This window comes from Oncorhynchus mykiss, chromosome 16 (genome assembly GCF_057628025.1).
Source record: "Oncorhynchus mykiss isolate SJ-2025 chromosome 16, ASM5762802v1, whole genome shotgun sequence".
Classification (NCBI taxonomy): Eukaryota; Metazoa; Chordata; class Actinopteri; order Salmoniformes; family Salmonidae; genus Oncorhynchus; species Oncorhynchus mykiss.
In genome coordinates this window covers 64,265,647-64,292,246 of record NC_143037.1, presented here as the reverse complement: position 1 = coordinate 64,292,246, position 26,600 = coordinate 64,265,647, and the positions used below count along the sequence as shown (strand labels likewise).

General features: G+C 46.1%; 1 protein-coding gene across 14 annotated transcripts; it reads left to right on the top strand.

The window, feature by feature from the left end:
- The first annotated feature begins 533 nt into the window (after positions 1–533).
- Positions 534–26,309, top strand: tasorb (transcription activation suppressor b). 14 transcript variants are annotated; one of them, XR_016487473.1, is made up of 20 exons: positions 534–977; positions 2,464–2,609; positions 3,072–3,164; positions 3,380–3,452; positions 4,147–4,238; positions 4,453–4,747; positions 4,983–5,088; positions 6,081–6,184; positions 16,381–16,490; positions 16,893–16,965; positions 17,073–17,147; positions 17,270–18,064; positions 18,545–18,831; positions 18,913–20,157; positions 20,606–20,728; positions 22,243–22,402; positions 22,888–22,996; positions 23,558–23,945; positions 24,026–24,160; positions 24,388–26,309. XR_016487473.1 is itself a non-coding variant. In XM_090203735.1 (20 exons), exons 1-20 carry the CDS (start codon positions 668–670, stop codon positions 25,845–25,847), a joined length of 5,937 nt encoding a protein of 1,978 aa, XP_090059861.1. In that variant the 5' UTR covers positions 534–667; the 3' UTR covers positions 25,848–26,309. The 14 variants fall into 14 exon arrangements, 8 of the variants coding, with proteins under 8 accessions (XP_090059861.1, XP_090059860.1, XP_090059859.1 ...); XR_016487472.1 differs by having other exon boundaries at positions 24,385–26,309; XR_016487471.1 differs by having other exon boundaries at positions 18,542–18,831; positions 24,026–24,127.
- The last annotated feature ends 291 nt before the right edge of the window (positions 26,310–26,600 follow it).

Below are 26,600 nucleotides of genomic sequence, written 5' to 3'. Positions count from 1 at the left end.
TCCATGTCACCTGTTGTGCACACATCATATGCCATCATTGGAGAAGGCATAAAAATCTGAGGAAATAAGATTTTTTTCTTATAGCAGACTTTCATTTGTCAGATGTCATTCAAATAGACCAGCCAAAACGCAATAAGCATTTCCCAGTCATACCATCAGTCTGTATATCAAATGTCCGAATGAAAGTGGATAGGTCATGGTGTTATTGGGCCTATACTATTTATGGATATTACTTTGATTCAAACAAATGCCTTTTTATGTCAATACGTTTTCATGTGTCAGTCACAGACGGTATAAAATCATAACTTTAGAGACAGAAACGGTTTAATTTGACCCCAAAAATTGTCAAGATTTCTGTGGTGGCCAGGCCTTAGTGGAACCCCCCCGAGGTAGACAGACAGACAGACAGACACTAGTTCAGCCAGCTGCTGTCTCAAACACTGAGGTATAATAACGGTCTCAAAGGAAGTTATTCGACTCAAGGGCCTGTAGGAGGCGCGGCTTTGCTTGAATGTAAACAGATTGACGCCAGCGCTTTGCTGTGGTGGAGAAGAAGGCATACGTCATATTCACAATGGCGGAGGCAGGGTGAGGAGTAGAGTGTGTCAGTTAAGTGGCGCAGTAACCAACTACATTGCCCGCGAAAGACGCTAACGGTGCCCGAAAAATGGCCCTGAACCCTGAAGTGGAGAGAAAAACTGACATAGAGTGTCTGAAGACCGGTGAGCTCGACTTGGAGAGCTGCGATAGCAAGACAAATTCGTTGTCAGCCGCCATCTCGGCCACATCCAACCAAAATGGCGATCAGACTGGATGTGAAGACGGTGTAATGCCCGAACAAGAAGCCTCTGAGCGGCGGAGGAGCGGGCAGACTGCCGCGAGAAGCTCCGATAATTCACCTTTACCCGGCCAGAGACAGGCTGAAGAGTTGCCAAGGAGAAATTTTCAGATCCCGAGGAAGATCAAGGAACGGAAAGGTTGTGCCCTTTCTCTAGTACTAGCTAGCTATTTCCAACAGAGGCTGCCCTGTGTTTCATAATTCAAGTGCTGCATGTTGCAGACCCGCGTTCCCTACCGTCAGAATTTAGATTAGCTATTGACATGGATTAATGTGATCCATCTTCAGAGGATAGTTATCCTTAGTTTATTGCGCACAAATAAACTATTGCCTTGGTAAAGGTAAAATCACTTCCCGTACTCATCTCGGTCAGCATTGCAGGTAAGTTTCGGCCCAGGCGCGACGAAGAGAAGCACGTGAAGAGATGCTGTTCATCAAGCCTCCATATTACATGGGTCTACATGGAGGCTTGTGGCGAGTGAAATTAGTTTTGATGGTGCTATTCAGCTGAGGATTTTGAAAGCTTGTGGAAAATGAACATAGTAGTAAAGTCCCTTGGGTTGTACACACCACACCCATCTATGGTCTAGGCCTAGACTGGTTACCATGGCCCTTCCATGAAGCTCCTGAAGATAGTCATCATCCTATATCTTCATTGATTTGATACAGATTGTAGTAAACAAGTCCAGACCCCATTTGGAGTATTCTGGGGTAGAATACATGTAACTAGCTATACGGTGAGACCATTGGTCAGTCATCCAGGAATAGCCAGACTGGGAGAAGCTGCCAAGAACTGTTTTAGTATTAGCTAGGCTAGTTCATTCTTTAGAATGTTTGCTGTGCTGGTCTTGGCTCTTACATAAGATTTGCTTGGATTGTCATCAGAAAGAGCATCCAATCTATACCAATGGTGCCCACTATATTCACAGGTTGGTGTGTTTGGTTTTCATAATTGGGTAGATGCCGAATTATGATGCACAGCCTGCATGCAAAATACAATCCATCATACAAGTTTCTATCATGGGCATAGCTACATCAAGTTTAGTTTGATAATATTGTCTCTAGATTCTGGCCTTTGCCATGACGGATATGTGTCATGCATTCTGACTAAATAGTATATCTACCCATTTTCAGACTGCATGTGCTAGTTTTTTAGATGTTCCCATTCCTTAGTGTGATGTCACTGCATTTGGAAAATAGACTGGTGGGTGAGACTTGGTTGGACATATTGCATCATCATAATTTGGCACAAAGTACACAGAGAACTTGAAATATCTTTATCTTGAAATAAACTGACCAGATACCCATCATGTAGCCTATTGAGTTCTTTAAATTAACAGTGCATACAAATTAACAATGTAATCCAGTCCCTGTTCTATGGCTGTGTTTACACAGGCAGACAATTATGATAATTTTTCCTTCAATTGTTATTTTGACCAGTCATGTGAAATCTTTTCACATCAGATATTTTTTTAGAGCTGATCTGACTGGTCAAAAGACCAATTAGTGAGCGGGGAGTTGGGCTTCCTATGTGAAAGCAGTCCAATTTGTGCCAATCACATCCCTGAATGATACTAATCCTCTGCTTCTCTCCTCCCTCTCTTGTCATCCCTGCTCCTCGGTAGGCCTGTACCAGTTTCTGGCCCCTGACTCCCGGGAATTTGAGGGCCTTGTGAAGATCCTCTCCTCCTTCTACCTGGATGCATCATCCAGAGGGACATTCTCCTACTGCAAGGCCAGGCTCATTCACAATGAGCTGCTGGAGAAAGAGGTAGCATCACCAAGCTCAACCACATTATTATCATACTCCCAGCTTTTAAAGATTTTTATTTTTTTAGAGACCGTTCCACCCCCATCATATTTAACACAAACCAACCACATGGTACACCAAACTATACAGAAGCCCAGTGGGCCACAACAAATAAGATAAAAAAAAACAATAAGACAGGCCATCAGCTGATCAGTCCGCCTCAGGCTGTTGTCAACAGCATGGCCCAGAGGTCTGTTATAAGCAATCACTTTAGTCAAATCTCCACTTCCTAATGTTCAAAGAAAATAAAATGCATACCCACTGCTGATATTTTCCCCCGACTGGCACAAAACACTAGTTGATAGTTTTGCACGACCAACAACAAATACACACTTCATGCCTCACTGAAATTGACCCACCCTTTATATTGTTGTGTTTGCATTGCATTTCTCATGATGCCATATTTTCTCCTGTGTGTGCCAGTTCATTGAGAAGAGGAGGGAGCTGAAGCAGGAGGGCCGTACAGACCCAGAGCTGGTGGAGTCCTACTGCTTCCTGTTCCCAGACAAGTCCAAGGTGAGCCTAAGGGCCTGCCTGCCTCACCAGGCGGTGTGGTATAGTGCCGTGATCTAGTACTCTGATCTAATGTTTCTGCTACAGTCTGGATCTTTACAATTGCATTATGCATTCGGCCTACAATTTGAGTTTGGCTGCTGGGCTCCTGGTTGTTATTTGAAAACCACAGTTTTCTATTTCTTTGTTGGTATGATGAAGTGATGTTCTTTTTCCAGCTCCCGTGGATATGTGAGAAGGGTCTGTCTGTGGGACACTCCAGGATCACTACACTAGGAAATCCTGCTATGGGTGAGTGTGTGTGTGTGTGTGTACTTACTATTGAATGTCATGTATGATATTGTTTTTAGGGAGAGTTTGCAAATGTCCAGAAGGAAGGCTTTTCTCTAATGCATTTGTCTAACTGTTCTAGATGTTGGGGGTATGTCAGTTAGACATGGGGTTGTCCCCATACCTTATTTTTCCAATGCAAAAAGGAAAACGCAAAGCAGACAACTCGTTTGTCCTTTAAAAACCTTCTGTATGTAACATTGTGTGCTAAACGTTATTCTGGATGTTAACATGCGGCTGTGGAAATGTAGTCCACTTAATGTTTTGTTTCCTTTCCATGATACCTCTGAGTTTTGTGTTACTGGTATTGTGACAACCCTGTTAGAAATGGATCTGCGTTTGAACGTTAAGGTTTAATTGACTCTCTGTAATAGAGGATAATCTGTATGCCTCATTACTGTAAGAGTAGCTTTATCCACTGCCAGACAGCTTAGAATGTCTACCAGATACCATTACATAAGAAGATACCTAATACATGGCCTAGCAACAGCTGAGGATGGTGGAAATGTTTATCACAATCCCTCAAACCTCAGTCATAAACTATAAACCCACACATAGATATTTCCATTTGTTAGTCAAAAGTTAAAGTTGTCTATGCATGGTTTTTTGCCTCCTTAGTATGTTCTTGACTTGCCTTGACTTTTTGTCGTTTCAGGTGTTTATCTGTCTAAATTCTCTGATTTGCTTCAAATGAACCCGTTTGAAGCAGGCAGTTGTGGAGACATTGTCATATTTAAAGTCATGAGGGTAAATGCAGCTATCGCACTCATTATGGACCCAATTTAAACCATATATATATATATATATATATATATATATATATATATATATATATATATATATATATATTACTAACACCTAGAATGTAGTTGCTTACTTTTCAACAGCCTAGCATTATCATTGTTGAGTGCAACACCAGTTTCTATAATGTTTGACCCAGTGAGTGTGTTTGTCCCTTCAGGGACGGCTGAAGAGCATCTTTGAGAACATGCCTAAGAGTGTCCTGGACCCCACACCCAAGTTTGACTGTCACATCTCCAAGAACGCCACGCGGGTCACCTCGTTGCTGTCCTACAGAGCCTTTGAACTCACGCAGCAGTACTTCTATGAGTTTGCTTTTGATGAGATCAAGCCTCGGCCCAGACATGTGTGTCCCTACGCCGTGGTGTCTTTCCAGTACAAAGGCAAGGAGTCTGCTGCTGCACCTATGGCTGCACACAGGTTCAACAGCGCTGTCTGTGAAGGAGGAAGCAAAGGTACACTCCTGTTTCTGCTTCTTTACCTTATCTCTCTGCTTTAGTCTATTTGTACGGACATTTGTATTAAAAATAGAGGCAAATTTATTTGTATAATGTAGTTTGATAGCTACCTTGGAAGTTTGGCATACTGTGCCTTTTTTTTGACCTGTGACTGTTGACTGGGGCCATTATTCCTATTGCAATTGTGAAGTGTTTTGAATGCACTTTAAATAATGATTGATTTGCCTGTCAGGGAGGAGTAGCTACACTGTGTGGAGTGGGCCACTGGTGAACAAGGGACAGGAGTTGTGCCAGGTGTCTCTACGCTCCTCTACACGCCACTTCCTCCCTTTCAAACTGTGAGTACCTCTTTATTGTCCGTACCTGAAACACATGTATTTGTTATCAAATCAAGTATTATTGGTCACATGTTATTGCGGATGTAGCGAAGTGCTTGTGTTTCTAGCTCCAACAGTGTAGTAATATCTAACAATACACACAAACTTAAAAGTAAAAGAATGGAATTAAGTAATATATAAATATTAGGATGAGCCATGTCGGAGTGGCATAGACGAAAATACAGTATATACAAATGAGATGAGTAAAGCAAAAATATGTAAACATTATAAAAGTGATCAGTTTTCCATTATTAAAGTGGCTGGTGATTTCAAGTCTATGTATATAGGGCAGCAGCCTCTAAGGTGCAGGGTTACGTAACCGGGTGGAAGCCGCCTAGTGATGGCTATTTTGATGAGCTTGTGATAGTAACTGTTTTTCAGGCTTGGTCCCAGTGTGATGCGCCTGTACTGATCTGGTCTTCTGGATGATAGAGGGGGGAACAGGCTGTGACTTGGGTGGTTGTTGTCCTTGATGAGCTTTTGGGCTATCCTGTGACATTGGATGCTGTAGGTGTCCTAGAGGGCAGGTAGTTTGTCCCCGGTGATGCGTTGGGCAGACCGCACCACCCTCTGGAGAGCCCTGCAGTTGCAGGTGGTGCAGTTGCTGTATCGGGGGGGGGGTGATACAACCCCGACTAGATGCTATACATTGTTCATCTGTAAAAGTTTGAGGGTTTTAGGTGCCAAGTCAAATTTGTTCATTCTCCTGAGGTTGAAGAGGCACTGTTTGCGCCGCCTTCACCACAGTGTCTGTGTGGGTGGACCATTTCAGTTTGTCAGGGATATGTACGCCAAGGAATTAAAACCTACCTAAAACACATATTTGTTGTCCATGCCTAAAATGCATCTATTTGTTGTCCGTACCTAAAACATGGATATGAGTAGTGATTCATAGTTAATAAGCATGTTATGAGTACTGTAATAAGTTGATTGTGTGTGTGTGCCCTCTGCAGAACGGAGAAGTTGGAGATGAGTATGGGGATGCAGCTGGACCAGGTGAAGAGGAAGATCCCCTCTGTTCTGTTCTCCTGGGACACCTACAGCAGAACCCGGGAAGGTCCGAACCGCTCTACTCCTCTCCTCTATTCTACTCTACTTCTGTTCTCCTCCTTCTAATCTTCTACTCCTCCTCTACTCTCCTTCTAATCATCTACTCTCCTTCTAATCCTCTACTCTCCTTCTAATCCTCTACTCTCCTTCTAATCCTCTACTCTCCTTCTAATCCTCTACTCTCCTTCTAATCCTCTACTCTCCTTCTAATCCTCTACTCCTCCTCTACTCTCCTTCTAATCCTCTACTCTCCTTCTAATCCTCTACTCTCCTTCTAATCCTCTACACTCCTTCTAATCCTCTACTCTCCTTCTAATCCTCTACTCTCCTTCTAATCCTCTACTCTCCTTCTAATCCTCTACTCCTCCTCTACTCTCCTTCTAATCCTCTACTCTCCTTCTAATCCTCTACTCTCCTTCTAATCCTCTACTCTCCTTCTAATCCTCTACTCTGCTTCTAATCCTCTACTCCTCCTCTACTCTCCTTCTAATCCTCTACTCTCCTTCTAATCCTCTACTCTCCTTCTAATCCTCTACTCTCCTTCTAATCCTCTACTCTCCTTCTAATCCTCTACTCTCCTTCTAATCCTCTACTCTCCTTCTAATCCTCTACTCTCCTTCTAATCCTCTACTCCTCCTCTACTCCTCCTCTACTCTCCTTCTAATCCTCTACTCTCCTTCTAATCCTCTACTCTCCTTCTAATCCTCTACTCTCCTTCTAATCCTCTACACTCCTTCTAATCCTCTACACTCCTTCTAATCCTCTACTCTCCTTCTAATCCTCTACTCTCCTTCTAATCCTCTCTCCTCCGCTACTCTCCTTCTAATCCTCTACTCTCCTTCTAATCCTCTACTCCTCCTCTACTCTCCTTCTAATCCTCTACTCTCCTTCTAATCCTCTACTCTCCTTCTAATCCTCTACTCTCCTTCTAATCCTCTACTCTCCTTCTAATCCTCTACTCTCCTTCTAATCCTCTACTCTCCTTCTAATCCTCTACTCTGCTTCTAATCCTCTACTCTTCCTCTACTCTCCTTCTAATCCTCTACTCTGCTTCTAATCCTCTACTCTCCTTCTAATCCTCTACTCTCCTTCTAATCCTCTACACTCCTTCTAATCCTCTACTCTCCTTCTAATCCTCTACTCCTCCTCTACTCTCCTTCTAATCCTCTACTCTCCTTCTAATCCTCTACTCTCCTTCTAATCCTCTACTCCTCCTCTACTCTCCTTCTAATCCTCTACTCTCCTTCTAATCCTCTACTCTCCTTCTAATCCTCTACTCTCCTCTACTCTCCTTCTAATCCACTACACTCTTTCTAATCCTCTACTCCTCCTCTACTCTCCTTCTAATCCTCTACTCTGCTTCTAATCCTCTACTCTGCTTCTAATCCTCTACTCTCCTTCTAATCCTCTACTCTCCTTCTAATCCTCTACTCTCCTTCTAATCCTCTACTCTCCTTCTAATCCTCTACACTCCTTCTAATCCTCTACTCTCCTTCTAATCCTCTACACTCTTTCTAATCCTCTACTCTCCTTCTAATCCTCTACACTCTTTCTAATCCTCTACTCCTCCTCTACTCTCCTTCTAATCCTCTACTCCTCCTCTACTCTCCTTCTAATCCTCTACTCTCCATCTAATCCTCTACTCTCCTTCTAATCCTCTACTCTCCTTCTAATCCCCTACTCCTCCTCTACTCTCCTTCTAATCCTCTACTCTGCTTCTAATCCTCTACTCTCCTTCTAATCCTCTACTCTCCTTCTAATCCTCTACTCTCCTTCTAATCCCCTACTCCTCCTCTACTCTCCTTCTAATCCCCTACTCTCCTTCTAATCCTCTACTCCTCCTCTACTCTCCTTCTAATCCTCTACTCCTCCTCTACTCTCCTTCTAATCCTCTACTCTCCATCTAATCCTCTACTCTCCTTCTAATCCTCTACTCTCCTTCTAATCCCCTACTCCTCCTCTACTCTCCTTCTAATCCTCTACTCTGCTTCTAATCCTCTACTCTCCTTCTAATCCTCTACTCTCCTTCTAATCCTCTACTCTCCTTCTAATCCCCTACTCCTCCTCTACTCTCCTTCTAATCCCCTACTCTCCTTCTAATCCCCTACTCTCCTTCTAATCCTCTACTCCTCCTCTACTCTCCTTCTAATCCTCTACTCTCCTTCTACTCTCCTTCTACTCCTCTACTCTCCTTCTACTCCTCTACTCCTCCTCTACTCTCCTTCTAATCCTCTACTCTGCTTCTAATCCTCTCTCCTCCTCTACTCTCCTTCTAATCCTCTACTCTCCTTCTAATCCTCTACTCTCCTTCTAATCCTCTACTCTCCTTCTAATCCTCTACTCTCCTTCTAATCCTCTACACTCTTTCTAATCCTCTACTCCTCCTCTACTCTCCTTCTAATCCTCTACTCTGCTTCTAATCCTCTCTCCTCCTCTACTCTCCTTCTAATCCTCTACTCTCCTTCTAATCCTCTACTCTCCTTCTAATCCTCTACTCTCCTTCTAATCCTCTACTCTCCTTCTAATCCTCTACTCTCCTAATCCTCTACTCTGCTTCTAATCCTCTACTCTCCTTCTAATCCTCTACTCTCCTTCTAATCCCCTACTCCTCCTCTACTCTCCTTCTAATCCCCTACTCTCCTTCTAATCCTCTACTCCTCCTCTACTCTCCTTCTAATCCTCTACTCTCCTTCTAATCCTCTCCTTCTAATCCTCTACTCCTCCTCTACTCTCCTTCTAATCCCCTACTCCTCCTCTACTCTCCTTCTAATCCCCTACTCCTCTACTCTCCTTCTAATCCTCTACTCCTCCTCTACTCTCCTTCTAATCCTCTACTCTCCTTCTAATCCTCTACTCTCCTTCTAATCCCCTACTCTCCTTCTAATCCTCTACTCTCCTTCTAATCCTCTACTCTCCTTCTAATCCTCTACTCCTCCTCTACTCTCCTTCTAATCCTCTACTCTCCTTCTAATCCTCTACTCTCCTTCTAATCCTCTACTCCTCCTCTACTCTCCTTCTAATCCTCTACTTCTCCTCTACTCTCCTTCTAATCCTCTACACTCCTTCCAATCCCCTACTCCTCCTCTACTCTCCTTCTAATCCTCTACTCTCCTTCTAATCCTCTACTCTCCTTCTAATCCTCTACTCTCCTTCTAATCCTCTACTCCTCCTCTACTCTCCTTCTAATCCTCTACACTCCTTCTAATCCTCTACTCCTCCTCTACTCTCCTTCTAATCCTCTACTCTCCTTCTAATCCTCTACTCTCCTTCTAATCCTCTACTCTCCTTCTAATCCTCTACTCCTCCTCTACTCTCCTTCTAATCCTCTACTCCTCCTCTACTCTCCTTCTAATCCTCTACTCTCCTTCTAATCCTCTACTCCTCCTCTACTCTCCTTCTAATCCTCTACTCTCCTTCTAATCCTCTACTCTCCTTCTAATCCTCTACTCTCCTTCTAATCCTCTACACTCCTTCTAATCCTCTACACTCCTTCTAATCCTCTACTCTCCTTCTAATCCTCTACTCTCCTTCTAATCCTCTACTCTCCTTCTAATCCTCTCTCCTCCTCTACTCTCCTTCTAATCCTCTACTCTCCTTCTAATCCTCTACTCTCCTTCTAATCCTCTACTCTCCTTCTAATCCTCTACTCTCCTAATCCTCTACTCTCCTAATCCTCTACTCTCCTTCTAATCCTCTACTCTCCTTCTAATCCTCTACTCTCCTTCTAATCCTCTACTCTCCTAATCCTCTACTCTCCTTCTAATCCTCTACTCTCCTAATCCTCTACTCTCCTTCTAACCCTCTACTCTCCTTCTAATCCTCTACTCCTCCTCTACTCCTCCTCTACTCTCCTTCTAATCCTCTACTCTCCTTCTAATCCTCTACTCTCCTTCTAATCCTCTACTCTCCTTCTAATCCTCTACTCTCCTTCTAATCCTCTACTCTCCTTCTAATCCTCTACTCTCCTTCTAATCCTCTACACTCCTTCTAATCCTCTACTCTCCTTCTAATCCTCTACACTCCTTCTAATCCTCTACACTCCTTCTAATCCTCTACACTCCTTCTAATCCTCTACTCTCCTTCTAATCCTCTACTCTCCTTCTAATCCTCTACTCTCCTTCTAATCCTCTACTCTCCTTCTAATCCTCTACTCTCCTTCTAATCCTCTACTCTCCTTCTAATCCTCTACTCCTCCTCTACTCTCCTTCTAATCCTCTACTCCTCCTCTACTCTCCTTCTAATCCTCTACTCTGCTTCTAATCCTCTACTCCTCCTCTACTCTCCTTCTAATCCTCTCCTTCTAATCCTCTACTCCTCCTCTACTCTCCTTCTAATCCCCACTCCTCCTCTACTCTCCTTCTAATCCTCTACTCCTCCTCTACTCTCCTTCTAATCCTCTACTCTCCTTCTAATCCTCTACTCTCCTTCTAATCCTCTACTCTCCTTCTAATCCTCTACTCTCCTTCTAATCCTCTACTCCTCCTCTACTCTCCTTCTAATCCTCTACTCCTCCTCTACTCTCCTTCTAATCCTCTACTCTCCTTCTAATACTCTACTCCTCCTCTACTCCTCCTCTACTCTCCTTCTAATCCTCTACTCTCCTTCTAATCCTCTACTCTCCTTCTAATCCTCTACTCTCCTTCTAATCCTCTACTCCTTCTAATCCTCTACTCTCCTTCTAATCCTCTACTCTCCTTCTAATCCTCTACTCTCCTTCTAATCCTCTACTCTCCTTCTAATCCTCTACACTCCTTCTAATCCTCTACTCTCCTTCTAATCCTCTACACTCCTTCTAATCCTCTACACTCCTTCTAATCCTCTACACTCCTTCTAATCCTCTACTCTCCTTCTAATCCTCTACTCTCCTTCTAATCCTCTACTCTCCTTCTAATCCTCTACTCTCCTTCTAATCCTCTACTCTCCTTCTAATCCTCTACTCTCCTTCTAATCCTCTACTCTCCTTCTAATCCTCTACTCCTCCTCTACTCTCCTTCTAATCCTCTACTCCTCCTCTACTCTCCTTCTAATCCTCTACTCTGCTTCTAATCCTCTACTCCTCCTCTACTCTCCTTCTAATCCTCTCCTTCTAATCCTCTACTCCTCCTCTACTCTCCTTCTAATCCCCACTCCTCCTCTACTCTCCTTCTAATCCTCTACTCCTCCTCTACTCTCCTTCTAATCCTCTACTCTCCTTCTAATCCTCTACTCTCCTTCTAATCCTCTACTCTCCTTCTAATCCTCTACTCTCCTTCTAATCCTCTACTCCTCCTCTACTCTCCTTCTAATCCTCTACTCCTCCTCTACTCTCCTTCTAATCCTCTACTCTCCTTCTAATCCTCTACTCTCCTTCTAATCCTCTACTCTCCTTCTAATCCTCTACTCCTCCTCTACTCTCCTTCTAATCCTCTACTCTCCTTCTAATCCTCTACTCTCCTTCTAATCCTCTACTCCTCCTCTACTCTCCTTCTAATCCTCTACTCTCCTTCTAATCCTCTACTCCTCCTCTACTCTCCTTCTAATCCTCTACTCCTCCTCTACTCTCCTTCTAATCCTCTACTCTCCTTCTAATCCTCTACTCTCCTTCTAATCCTCTACTCTCCTTCTAATCCTCTACTCCTCCTCTACTCTCCTTCTAATCTACTCTCCTTCTAATCCTCTACTCTCCTTCTAATCCTCTACTCTCCTTCTAATCCTCTACACTCCTTCTAATCCTCTACACTCCTTCTAATCCTCTACACTCCTTCTAATCCTCTACACTCCTTCTAATCCTCTACACTCCTTCTAATCCTCTACTCTCCTTCTAATCCTCTACTCTCCTTCTAATCCTCTACTCTCCTTCTAATCCTCTACTCTCCTTCTAATCCTCTACTCTCCTTCTAATCCTCTACTCTCCTTCTAATCCTCTACTCTCCTTCTAATCCTCTACTCTCCTTCTAATCCTCTACTCTCCTTCTAATCCTCTACTCTCCTTCTAATCCTCTACTCTCCTTCTAATCCTCTACTCTCCTTCTAATCCTCTACTCCCCTAATCCTCTACTCTCCTTCTAATCCTCTACTCTCCTTCTAATCCTCTACTCCTCCTCTACTCTCCTTCTAATCCTCTACACTCCTTCTAATCCTCTACTCTCCTTCTAATCCTCTACTCTCCTTCTAATCCTCTACTCTCCTTCTAATCCTCTACTCTCCTTCTAATCCTCTACTCTCCTAATCCTCTACTCTCCTTCTAATCCTCTACTCCTCCTCTACTCTCGTTCTAATCCTCTACTCTCGTTCTAATCCTCTACTCTCGTTCTAATCCTCTACTCTCGTTCTAATCCTCTACTCTCGTTCTAATCCTCTACTCTCCTTCTAATCCTCTACTCTCCTTCTAATCCTCTACTCTCCTTCTAATCCTCTACTCCTCCTCTACTCTCCTTCTAATCCTCTACTCTCCTTCTAATCCTCTACTCCTCCTCTACTCTCCTTCTAATCCTCTACTCTCCTTCTAATCCTCTACTCTCGTTCTAATCCTCTACTCTCGTTCTAATCCTCTACTCTCGTTCTAATCCTCTACTCTCCTTCTAATCCTCTACTCTCCTTCTAATCCTCTACTCTCCTTCTAATCCTCTACTCCTCCTCTACTCTCCTTCTAATCCTCTACTCCTCCTCTACTCTCCTTCTAATCCTCTACTCTCCTTCTAATCCTCTACTCTCCTTCTAATCCTCTACTCTCCTTCTAATCCTCTACTCTCCTTCTAATCCTCTACTCCTCCTCTACTCTCCTTCTAATCCTCTACTCCTCCTCTACTCTCCTTCTAATCCTCTACTCTCCTTCTAATCCTCTACTCTCCTTCTAATCCTCTACTCCTCCTCTACTCTCCTTCTAATCCTCTACTCTCCTTCTAATCCTCTACTCTCCTTCTAATCCTCTACTCTCCTTCTAATCCTCTACTCCTCCTCTACTCTCCTTCTAATCCTCTACTCCTCCTCTACTCTCCTTCTAATCCTCTACTCTCCTTCTAATCCTCTACTCTCCTTCTAATCCTCTACTCCTCCTCTACTCTCCTTCTAATCTACTCTCCTTCTAATCCTCTACTCTCCTTCTAATCCTCTACACTCCTTCTAATCCTCTACACTCCTTCTAATCCTCTACACTCCTTCTAATCCTCTACACTCCTTCTAATCCTCTACTCTCCTTCTAATCCTCTACTCTCCTTCTAATCCTCTACTCTCCTTCTAATCCTCTACTCTCCTTCTAATCCTCTACTCTCCTTCTAATCCTCTACTCTCCTTCTAATCCTCTACTCTCCTTCTAATCCTCTACTCTCCTTCTAATCCTCTACTCTCCTTCTAATCCTCTACTCTCCTTCTAATCCTCTACTCTCCTTCTAATCCTCTACTCTCCATCTAATCCTCTACTCTCCTTCTAATCCTCTACTCTCCTAATCCTCTACTCTCCTTCTAATCCTCTACTCCTCCTCTACTCTCCTTCTAATCCTCTACTCTCGTTCTAATCCTCTACTCTCGTTCTAATCCTCTACTCTCCTTCTAATCCTCTACTCTCCTTCTAATCCTCTACTCTCCTTCTAATCCTCTACTCTCCTTCTAATCCTCTACTCCTCCTCTACTCTCCTTCTAATCCTCTACTCTCCTTCTAATCCTCTACTCCTCCTCTACTCTCCTTCTAATCCTCTACTCTCGTTCTAATCCTCTACTCTCGTTCTAATCCTCTACTCTCGTTCTAATCCTCTACTCTCCTTCTAATCCTCTACTCTCCTTCTAATCCTCTACTCTCCTTCTAATCCTCTACTCCTCCTCTACTCTCCTTCTAATCCTCTACTCCTCCTCTACTCTCCTTCTAATCCTCTACTCCTCCTCTACTCTCCTTCTAATCCTCTACTCTCCTTCTAATCCTCTACTCTCCTTCTAATCCTCTACTCTCCTTCTAATCCTCTACTCCTCCTCTACTCTCCTTCTAATCCTCTACTCCTCCTCTACTCTCCTTCTAATCCTCTACTCTCCTTCTAATCCTCTACTCTCCTTCTAATCCTCTACTCCTCCTCTACTCTCCTTCTAATCCTCTACTCTCCTTCTAATCCTCTACTCTCCTTCTAATCCTCTACTCTCCTTCTAATCCTCTACTCCTCCTCTACTCTCCTTCTAATCTACTCTCCTTCTAATCCTCTACTCTCCTTCTAATCCTCTACACTCCTTCTAATCCTCTACACTCCTTCTAATCCTCTACACTCCTTCTAATCCTCTACTCTCCTTCTAATCCTCTACTCTCCTTCTAATCCTCTACTCTCCTTCTAATCCTCTACTCTCCTTCTAATCCTCTACTCTCCTTCTAATCCTCTACTCTCCTTCTAATCCTCTACTCTCCTTCTAATCCTCTACTCCCCTAATCCTCTACTCTCCTTCTAATCATCTACTCTCCTTCTAATCCTCTACTCTCCTTCTAATCCTCTACTCTCCTTCTAATCCTCTACTCCTCCTCTACTCTCCTTCTAATCCTCTACACTCCTTCTAATCCTCTACTCTCCTTCTAATCCTCTACTCTCCTTCTAATCCTCTACTCTCCTTCTAATCCTCTACTCTCCTTCTAATCCTCTACTCTCCTTCTAATCCTCTACTCCTCCTCTACTCTCCTTCTAATCCTCTACTCTCGTTCTAATCCTCTACTCTCGTTCTAATCCTCTACTCTCCTAATCCTCTACTCTCCTTCTAAACCTCTACTCTCCTTCTAATCCTCTACTCTCCTTCTAATCCTCTACTCCTCCTCTACTCTCCTTCTAATCCTCTACACTCCTTCTAATCCTCTACTCTCCTTCTAATCCTCTACTCTCCTTCTAATCCTCTACTCTCCTTCTAATCCTCTACTCTCCTTCTAATCCTCTACTCTCCTTCTAATCCTCTACTCTCCTTCTAATCCTCTACTCTCCTTCTAATCCTCTACTCTGCTTCTAATCCTCTACTCTGCTTCTAATCCTCTACTCTCCTTCTAATCCTCTACACTGCTTCTAATCCTCTACACTCCTTCTAATCCTCTACTCTCCTTCTAATCCTCTACTCTCCTTCTAATCCTCTACTCTCCTTCTAATCCTCTACTCTCCTTCTAATCCTCTACTCTCCTTCTAATCCTCTACTCTCCTTCTAATCCTCTACTCTCCTTCTAATCCTCTACACTCCTTCTAATCCTCTACTCTGCTTCTAATCCCCTACTCTCCTTCTAATCCTCTACACTCCTTCTAATCCTCTACTCTGCTTCTAATCCTCTACTCTCCTTCTAATCCTCTACTCTCCTTCTAATCCTCTACTCTGCTTCTAATCCTCTACACTCCTTCTAATCCTCTACTCTCCTTCTAATCCTCTACTCTCCTAATCCTCTACTCTCCTTCTAATCCTCTACTCTCCTTCTAATCCTCTACTCTCCTTCTAATCCTCTACACTCCTTCTAATCCTCTACTCTGCTTCTAATCCCCTACTCTCCTTCTAATCCTCTACTCTGCTTCTAATCCCCTACTCTCCTTCTAATCCCCTACTCTCCTTCTAATCCTCTACTCCTCCTCTACTCTCCTTCTAATCCTCTACTCTGCTTCTAATCCTCTACTCTCCTAATCCTCTACTCTCCTTCTAATCCTCTACTCCTCCTCTACTCTCCTTCTAATCCTCTACTCTCCTTCTAATCCTCTCCTTCTAATCCTCTACTCCTCTCCAGCCGTAGATCTAGTCTGGTTAATCTATACTCTGACCAAGACAACAGTCCATAGATGCTATAGAATAACATGACAACACTTAACAGTCCCTCCAAGATTTCGCAGTGTTTATGTGTGATGCTTGCTTTTACTGTCAATTCTGACATTCTAAATGGCAATTTGCAATAATTTTGTCCAATTTGTCACATGCGCTGCTGAGGAAAAAAGCTTGTTGACCTGTTCTTTGAGACATTTTATGTGCTAAAAGTACAGTGATTGCTTAAAATTGCGAACCCTCTTTTTCTAGTGAGGCGAATGGACAGTTGTATGCGGTACTGTTGCGATGATTTGAGTTTTATGCGGTGATTGGTCAGATTTGCAAGCCCTCGCATAATATTGTGCTTGCTAAATCTTGGAGGGACTGACCTACTCTGACTAACAACAATGTAAGACCTATCACCCGGAATCACTGTGTGGTTGTTTTAACTTTGGAGTGGAACTTGTTCTGACCGATCTGTGTGTGTTTCAGTGCTGAAGTGTGGGATCTACTGCAGCCTGTTTGAGGTGGTGGATGGGAAGGGTAAAGCGACCAGCAGCACTCTCTCAGGACTCATACATAAACTGGAGAGAGAGCGGATGGTGAGTCACTCCCTGACCGTCCCTCTGCAGGATGTTTTAATGGACCGTGTTTAATGATTACACAGCAACACTAGACTGGGTAGGGAGGGGATGTATCGTGGATCATTATATTACACACCCAGGCTTTCACATGTTGTTGTCATTACTTTGGTCCCCCATAATGTTTGATATGTAGGTCAGCTAACTGGTCAGTTCCCTAGAAATGGGCATGTTTTGAAGACTGGTTGTCATTTGGTTTCCATATTTGTTTAAAGGTAGAGCTAATGCCAATCAGGGAATTCCCATGCCATATTTGAAATGGATTGTCCCTGTTTTACGTGTGAATGTCTGTTGCACAGCTGCACTGTATGAAAAGAGTTTGTTTAGATGTATTGAATGTTAACGTCTCCTCCTCCTGTGTAGGTGCTGGTGAAGCCTTTAGTTGATAAAGGCTTTCTCTTCCTCTTGTCATCTACTCAGATGTTCAATCCCAATGGTACGTCCTCTCTCTCCTTATCTCAGGTGTCTCCGACTCTTTCCATTGATCGGACATGTTGTTATTCGTGTGGGTTAATACTGAGGGAGTTGTTTTGTGTATTCTAGAACGTCGGGGGAGGGTTGAGAAGAGCCTGCAGGCACTGTTTGTCTTTCAGGAGTCCAGGGGAGTCACCAAGTTCAGTAAGTATTCTAAAATGTCCTTCCTCAACCACAGTTACATATTGAATGTTAGGAACAGCCTTTATGAGCAGTATGTTACTTATGTCTGCCTCCCCCATTGACCATGTCCCTGCCTCCCCCAGCGCCCAGACTGTCAGAGCAGGAGCCCCTGTCAGCTGAGCCCCTGCCCCCCCTGCTGGCCTCCATGGACCCCTTCATTCCAGCCCTGCACTACGCCTTGCTCAAGATGCGCTCCACCCCCGATAACAAGCACCTCAGCACCGTGGTGGAGCGCCAGGCCCTAGACTATCTGACCAGGAGGGACAGCGGCCGGGCCTTCCTCCTCCCAGAGTACCAACAGAACCTGGACGAGAGGGGCAATGTGCAACCCGCGCCCCGCCCCAAATCCAACATGGAGGGCCTGCTGCGTTCCTACTTACATGGCCTCTCCTCGGCCTACGTCCTTCCCATTGTCAAGGCCAGGGACATGATGGACAGGATCAACCAGCCCCCGCCTGCCCCTGCTCCAACTGTCCCGGACTACAGCCCTGTGTCAGACTGGGGGGGGTCAGGAGGGTCAGACAGACCAGAGAGGGTGGAGAGGCAACCTCTAGAGAGACCAGAGAGCAGCAGGAGGAGAGGGGGGCCGTCCCAGACCCATTCTAACGGGGCCGCAGCAGGGACAGGGGCCCCGCCCCAGAGGTCCAGGTTGGCCCAGAGTGAGTACGATAAGGACAAGATGAAAGAGTTGCTGAAGCTGATCCAGCTGCATAAGGCCCTGGTGAAGGAGCCAGGAGGGAAAGAGAGGGCAGAGGGGGGTGACGAGGGTGCCTGGGAGGGCCCCCACGGTCTGAAGAGGAAACTAGAGGAGGACGAATCAGGGGCCATGTCTAAATACCTACGAGGAGCCCACTTCAGCAATGGAGAGCCCAGTAGAGGTGAGACTGGTTTCTGTGTGGGCGAGGCGTGAGTCTGTGTGGGCGAGGCGTGAGTCTGTGTGGGCGAGGCGTGAGTCTGTGTGGGCGAGGCGTGAGTCTGTGTGGGCGATGCGTGAGTCTGTGTGGGCGAGGCGCGAGTCTGTGTGGGCGAGGCGCGAGTCTGTGTGGGCGAGGCGCGAGTCTGTGTGGGCGAGGCGCGAGTCTGTGTGGGCGAGGCGTGAGTCTGTGTGGGCTAGACTGGAAGAATAAGGGAAAGAAAAGTGGGAGGGAGACAGTTTGGTAGGGAGTAGTATGGACTGAGCAAGTTAACTTTAATGTTTCAACATTTGTACACCAACCACAGAGAATATTGCCATTTTAAAACTAGGCCTTTTTCATAAATAATATCCTTACGGTGTGTTTTTTTAAAAGCCTACCTTTATAAGCCTGATAAGCAAGGCTTCATCCCTCTTAGCCCCACTGTCTCTGTCCTCCCAGTAGCCCAGGGGGAGGAGGTAGAGAACTACAACCTGGCAGCAGTAATGGAGAGCATGGGGATCTATGACACTGACCTGAGGGACAGGGGAAACACTTCCCAGGCCTCCTCAGCCAACGAGACACAGCGCCTGCTCAAGATCCTGCTCTCCACTCTCAACAAGGCCATGGTTCAAGGTGCTGCCGCAGGCCCCACCGACCTGCCTGACCACGTGGAGCCCTCCACGGAGAACCCCCTGACTGGAGCTCCGATTGAAGGGCGAGTGGAGCAGGCCCGACAGGACTTCTTTGAGGTGAGATGCGTTTGTGGGAGGAAAAAAATGAAGTATGGACTGGTGTTTGTGATGTGACTGACCATGTTGTTGTGTGTTTAGGAGCAGACTGTGTGCAGTCTGACCAGCCCCTTTAGCGCTGACTCTCCAGGACAACAGCCACACACCTCAGACAACCCATCACTCACCTGGGAACTGGCCTCTCACACAGACAAACCTATCCCCTTCTTTGAATCTCAGAACGACGGCAACTTTGAGCAGAGGGGAGGTCTGGAGGGGGGTGAGAGAGGTCTGAGAGGTGCCTCTGTGGAGCAGGAGAGGGTAACCAAGGAAGCCTCAATAGAGAGGGGAGCCAAGGGGGCTTCCTTGGAGAGGGAGATGGCTCTGAGGGGAGCTTTTCTGGAAGGGGGAGCCAGGGACACCTCCCTAGAGGGGGAAAGCAAGGTGGAGAAGCCAGCCAGGGGTGTTTCCCTGGAGAGGGTAGCCAGGCCGTCCAGCAGTCTGGACACTATCGTAAGCCAGGAGCTCCACTGCCTCTCCAACTCCATCCAGGGCCTCATGGACAACCAGAAGATCTACTACAACTCCCAGCTGCCCCAACGGCTGTCTCCACGCCACGCCTGGCAGCCCAACAGCTCATTCTCAGACTTTGTGGCTCCCTATGTTGTGTCTGTCCCTGTTCAGGGCCACGTCAACACCCTGTGTGAGAGAATGGGCCGACTAGTACCCAAACCTCGCCACACAGACTCTGCTAAAACACCTGGGGCTCGTTCTACCCTCCATGTTCCCTCCGCCACTACCCATCCTATTCCTTCTTTCCCTCACCCGCCCCATTCCCTCTCCTCCATCCCTCCCCTTCCTTCCATGCATCACCTTCCACCCCCGCCTGCCCTCGTCCACTCTCCTGCCCCTGTCCTCATCACATCCCCCACCGCCAAGCCTGTCCCCAAAACCAAAGCACAGGCCCCTCAGGCTAAGAGCTCCTCTTCTTCCCAGAACCGGCCCAAACATGTCCCATTCAAACAGACCCACAAGAACCCCTCTGCAGCACAGAAGCCCTCCACAGAGAGGAAGTCAGAACCATCTGCCTCAAAGAGAGAGGTCTACTCTCCCGCCCAGGCCTCAATGGACTCCTCAGACTCCACCCCAAAACGGCCTAAACAAGATGCCATCACAGCCCCCTCTCCCCTTACCCCGGCGTCAGCTGCTGGACTACTGATGGGCCAGCTGAAGCCTGAGGTGTTCAGCAGCCTGGTGGAGATCTTCAAGGACGTGCAGAGGAACACGGTCAGATTCTACATCCACTCTGGAGAGGAGGAGGAGAGTGACATCTGTGTGGAGATCAAGGTACTGTAGGCTTCAGTTATGATCAACACTCATGTCCATGATGTAAGAAGAGACTCATTCTCACTGATTGAGCAAACACTTCACCAATACCTCTATTCAAGCTTTCTCTGATGCAGGCACTGCATTTTCAGCTGTAATGATCTGCACTGTGACGGGACAATCAGTGTTCCCTCGTGTTGTTGATCTGAAAACATGTTAAACTGACGTTGTCCTCTGGAGGACGAGGAAAGACGCTTCACACTTTTTTTTACTGCAACAAGAACACTTTATGGCTGTCTGCATTCTCTGCCATAATAAATTGTAGTACATTACTGAGATAATATTGCACCACTATTCTCTCTTCCTCACCCCCTCATCTGTCTGCTCCTTGTTAATTTGGTTTTGTGGTGTGCTGCTGACTTCTGCTCCTGTTTTTAAACTCCCTCTTTCTGTCTCATCCCTGTGACAGGAGTACTTGCTGAGCCTGGGCAACACGGAGTGTAACCCCCAGATGTTCCTGGAGAATAACAGCAGTCTGGATAAGTTGCTCATCGTCATTCAGAACGAGGACATCTCAGCCCACGTCAACAAGGTAACATTACCATCCTGGCTGGCTGCTAGGATGAGTCAATATCGCCACGGCACCAGACTGTTGTCTGCACGGGGAGAATTCTCCTCAGCTCCCAGAAAATAGTGGAATTCTAATTGGACCTGTTGAATTGATTTTAAATCCACCAAAAATCACAGATACTTTCGGTCATGTAGTGTATGTGGACAGCTGCTCATCAAACATCTCGTCCCAAAATCATGGGCATTAATATGGAGTTTGTCCCCCCCTTTGCTGCTATAACAGCCTCTACTCTTCTGTGAAGTCTTTCAACTAGATGTTGGACAATTACTGTGGGGACCTGCTTCCATTCAGCCACGAGCATTAGTGAGTTCGGGCACTGACATTGGGCAATTAGGCTTGGCTCGCAGTCGGCGTTGTTTTCGATGGGGTTGAGGTCAGGGCTCTGTGCAGACCAGTCAAGTTCTTCCACATCGATCTCGGCAAACCATTTCAATATGGACCTCGCTTTGTGCACGGGGGTATTGTCATGCTGAAACAGGAAAGGGCCTTCCCCAAACTGCTGATACAAAGTTGGAAACACATAATTGTCTAGAATGTCATTGTATGCTGTAGCATTAAGATTTCCCTTCACTGGAACTAAGGGGTCTAGCCTGAACCATGGAAAAACAGCCTCAGACCATTATTCCTCCTCTACCAAACTTTACAGTGGCACTACGCATTCGGGCACGTAGCATTCTCAGATTAGTCCGTTGGACTGCCAGATGGTGAAGCGTGATTCGTCACTCCAGAGAATGCATTTCTACTGCTCCACAGTCCAATGATGGCGAGCTTCACGCCACTCCAGCCGACGCTTGACTTTGAGCTTGGTGATCTGAGGCTTGTGTGCGGCTGCTCAGCCATGGAAACCCATTTAATGAAGCTCCCAACGAACAGTTATTGTTCTGACATTGCTTCCAAAGGCAGTTTGGAACTTGGTGGTGAGTGTTGCAACCGAGGGCCGGGTTTTTTACGCACTTCAGCAGTTGGCGGCCCCGTTCTGTGAGCTTCTGTGACCTACCAAATCGTGGGTGAGTTGTTGTTGCTCCGAAACGTTTCCAGTTCACAATAACAGCACTTACAGGTGAGCAGGGCAGAAATTTGATGGACTGACTTGTTTTTAAAGGTGGCATCCTATGACGGTTCCACGTTGAAAGTCACTGAGCTCTTCAGTAAGGCCATTCTACTGCCGAAGCTGGTCTATGGAGATTACATGGCTGTGTGCTCAGTTTTATACACCTGTCAGCAACGTGTGTGGCTGAAATAGCCGATTCAACATATTTGAAGGGGTGTCCACCTACTTTTGTAATTATATAATGTAAACAGTGTCGTTTTAATTGAATATATACACCGAGCTGGATGACATGATCTTCATGGCAACTAGTCTAGACAGTCATCACCTCTGTCTCACACAAATGTTCATTTCGATGTTAAGGATGAATTTAAAGCTGTATGTGTCTTATTTAAAGGTTGATTCTGAACCATGTTCCCCCTGTCAGATCCCAGCTCTGGTGTCATTGAAGAAGCTGTCCACGGTGAGCTTTGCAGGAGTTGACAGTCTGGACGATGTGAAGAACCACACCTACAACGAGCTCTTCGTCTCTGGAGGATTCATAGTGTCTGACGAGTTTGTCCTCAACCCAGACTTCATAACACACGGTGAGTCTACTGAAGCAGTCTCACCTGTCATCAGTCATTGTGATGTGTGGGATCCACATGTGAAGATTACGAGTTATACCCTTTTTTCTTTCTATACAGTTGGATAAATTCCACAGTGACTGGGGACTGTGTTTGTTAATGAGATCCATCTATATTCTAATTGAAAACAGTATTTGGCCAGTTGTTTTTTTCCCCCTTACAATTCAATCATTGTTTTATGTACCATGTAGCTGTGTCATTCCATTCTGGTTAAGGAATATATATGGTTATATATTGACTACAGATGGAAAGGGAAAAGACAACTCATGACTGGTCATTGATTTGATGGGATCAGTGTGTGTTGTGTTCCCTGTGCAGACTGGTGTTGTGTTATAGTGTTCCCTGTGCAGACTGGTGTTGTGTTATTGTGTTCCCTGTGCAGACTGGTGTTGTGTTATTGTGTTCCCTGTGCAGACTGGTGTTGTGTTATTGTGTTCCCTGTGCAGACCGGTTGCAGGCGTTCCTGCGGTTCCTAGAGGAGCAGAGCTCTCCAGAGAACCCCTGGCAGTGGAAGATTCACAATAAGTCCCAGAAGAAACTCAAAGAGCTGGGCAGGTCAGTAACTATCTCTACTACTACCATTCAGCATGACCCGAGACATTGACCTCTCTCAATCCATTCAGTAACTACCTCCATCCTATAGGACTGCCAAGTCAACCAATTAGGAACGTCTCTGAGAAGTCCAAAGTAGTAGTAGTGACTGTTTTACATTTGATATTTTATTAGGATCTCCATTAGCTGTTGCAGAAGCTATTCTTCCTGGAGTCTACACACAACATGAAACATAATACAGAATGACATAATACCAGAACATCATTAGACAAGAACAGTTCAAGGACAGAACTATATAAATGTTATTAAAGGCACACGTAGCCTACATATTAATACATACACACAAACTATCTAGGTCAAATAGGGGAGAGGTGTTGCTTTATCTGTTTTTTGAAACCAGGTTTGCTGTTTATTTCAGCAATATGAGATGGGAGTTCCATACAATAAGAGCTCTATATAATACTGTACGCTTTCTTGAATTTGTCCTGGATTTGGGGACTGTGAAAAGACCCCTGGTGGGATAAGTGTGGGCCAGCTGCAGCTTAACTAGGTCTTTCCTTGCAGCACTGGACCACTCGACTGGACAATAATCAAGATTAGACGAGACTAGAGCCTGCAGAACTTTCTTTTTGGAGTGTGGTGTCAAGGCTGAAAAGCAAAACACACAATCATATTATCATGCTTTTATTCAATACTTTTTTTGTGTGCTTTTTGTCCTACCTATTCAGACTCTTTTAGTAACAGACAGCCCCACCTCTCCTCTCCTCTTATAGGTTGAACAATGATGCCATGGCTCTCCTCAACCTGCTGACAGCCTATCAGAAGAAGCACCTGGTGGAGTTCTTGCCTTACCACGAGTGTGACGCCCAATCACGTCAGGCCCCTGATCTGGACTGCCTGGTCAAGCTCCAGGCTAACCACACCCAGCACCGCCACTTTATCTTCCTCACAGGTACCACAGCGCCGTCTCCTAACCCTCGGTGGTACAGTATGTGTATTAACTGAACAGCCCTGTCTTGTTTGTCCCTCCAGAGAGGCGCTTTGAGATGTTCATGCAGTACTCCAGGAACGGCATAGTGATCGCCAGCATTGATGACATCATGACCAGTTTCCACAGCCTGATTGGCTCCAGAGGTCAGAAACAACTGCCCACACCGCCCTCCACTGGTGGGTGATGTCAACAACTTCACCATTACATTGCTCTTTGGCTCTGTTCAAGTACTATCATTTGCATCTCTTTCCTTGAAGTGAAGTCCAAGTGTTTTATGGTCAAATTGTCAGTATTGAATACATCAATCTTTTCCCCTGTCCCTTTATCTACTCCCCTCTCCTCTTCCTCGCTTCCCCTCTACTCCCTCTCTTCCTCGTCTCTTCATCTCTTCCTCTCTCAGTAGTGCATGATGAGTGTATAGAAGAGGAGGATATGTCGCTGGACTCTGATGACGACAGCCACAACCAGGTGATCGTAGAGCATCCTGCCCAATCCCAGGAGGGGGTAGCAGCAGCGGGCATGGGGGACTCAACCCAGCAGCCCCCCTTACCAGAGTCAGATGAGTTCCGCCCCCCTCTCCCCGACCAGCTCAACACCCCTGGCCGACACACCCCCTCCTCCATCTCCTACTCCAGCAGAACCCCCAACCTGTCCAACTTCGCTGCTCTCAAATCTGCCATCTCCCAGTTCAAAGCCTCCAACCAGATTGCTAGGGCGGACATAGGCAGCACTTCGCCAGGAGGGTTTTCTGTCAACCCCCACCAGAGCTTCCTGTGTCCGTCTACCCAGTGGGTGTCCTACTCTGGCTCCTCCGGCTACACAGCCTCCCCAGCCTACCCCGCCTCGCCCTGTAGCACCACACAAGAACAGGACTACAGAAACCCAGCCGCAGTACCTACTACAGCCCCAGGTTCCACTCTGACCAGCCAGGCTCCCCTCACCCTACCGGACATCCCCCAGCCTCCCCCACTTCCTCCACATCTCAAGATGGGTGGGACTCTGTCCCAGTCGTTTAGCCTACCTGGCTCTGTTAGTGGAGCGGCCGGGGTTGGTGTTGGAGCATCTATCTCCACAGTCAGCAGCACTAGCACTCTGCCCATCACAGCCATAGTGGCCTCTTCCTCTTCTCTCTCCACTGCACTAACATACTCCGACCCTACTGTTGCCACCACAGCCTCCTTAGGCCTGGACTACTCTCAGAGCGACATGGTCCAGCTTGGCTACCCGGCAGCGGTCAGCTCCAGCGCTAACGGGACCCCCACCCAGCAGGGGGACAGGAGACTCAGTGGGCCTGGGGAGAGCCCATGGGGGTTAGGAGGAGGAACCCCTAACAGCCAGGGAGGGGCCAGGCCTGGCTCTGTCTCCCATAGCGGTCTCACCCAAGGCGGGGAGAGGGAGAGGACAGGCACTCCTGGTGGCAGTACCCCTGGAAGTCAGGGGGGCAGGACTCCAGTGAACAGTGTAGAAAGCCTTGGAGCGGGTATGGCTGTTCCCTCTGTGGCCACCAGGGGGGGCTCAATAGCTAGGCCCATGCTGCCCATCCATGGGACTGGAGGCAGTCGAGGTGGAGAGGCCAGTGTCCAGCCACTCAGCGGTGGTGGCTACGGCTGTTTAGGTGCCATGCCTGGACAGATGGGTATGGGACGTGGCGGCATGGGACGCGGGGGTATGGGTCCCTGGTCGTTAGGGGGGTACAGAGGGAGAGGAGCCCCACAGAGAGGCCCCTGGCCCAGGCCGGGAGTGGGACCCGAACGGCCGGATGGAGGTGGACCCTGCGGACCCTCCTGGGGTTACCCGAAGGGGAGGGGAGGGGGACAAGATTACTACTCAGATTACACATACTCACACAACTACTCCCCCTGAACAGACAATCATGATTACAGAGGGGGGAATGGACATGCCACACTCAGAGACTGGTAGAGCTGTCTGAATGTACATATTGACTTGTCATAAACACTTTGAATTGATAATGGTCAGAAGGATCCTGTTTTTTTTACAAATAAACTTGATACAGGCAGTGCCGAGTGTCGATACTGTCGTAACCGTACGCTCTTTACATGTAAGCTGTTTCAAACCCCTGTTCCGACCACTATATTTATAATTGTCAAGAAATGTATTGGCCTTCCAAGCGTCTCGGTTTTGTTTTATTTTTTTATTCTTTTATTTTTATTTTTTCGGTTTGTGAACAAGGGGAGAAAGGCAGACTATTTTTTTAAAGAAAGAAAAAAGATCAGTGAAAGGCACCACTTTCGCTGTTGGTTTTCTTTTTTACATCCTTGGTTGTTCCCCCAAAAAGATCTATTAAAATAAACATGTTTCAAATCATATGTTGCTTTTCTGACTTTTAACAGGATCATGATGACTAGCGATCAAAAAGCGTGCTCCACAGCTGTCAACACCTGTTATTGGGCTTTCTTTTAATACTTCTAGTATACCCCCTTCAGGTCTATCCCTCAGTTTAATGATGAATGAATAGTCCTGACAGCCTATTGGACAGATGAGGCTTAGCCTATCATGGAGGTGTCCAGCTTCTTAACTCTAAAGGGATGGATTGTTGTAGAAAAAAAATTGTACTAACATTTTGGTATGGAGTGCTAAGAACTTTCATGAATCTAT

Coding starts and splice junctions, on each gene's coding strand:
- tasorb (XM_036947499.2), top strand. CDS start 668: ATGGCCCTGAACCCTGAAGTGGAGAGAAAAACTGACATAGAGTGTCTG. Junction 17,148..17,269: donor CAGGGGAGTCACCAAGTTCA/GTAAGTATTCTA, acceptor TGCCTCCCCCAG/CGCCCAGACTGTCAGAGCAG. Junction 18,832..18,912: donor CCCGACAGGACTTCTTTGAG/GTGAGATGCGTT, acceptor TTGTGTGTTTAG/GAGCAGACTGTGTGCAGTCT.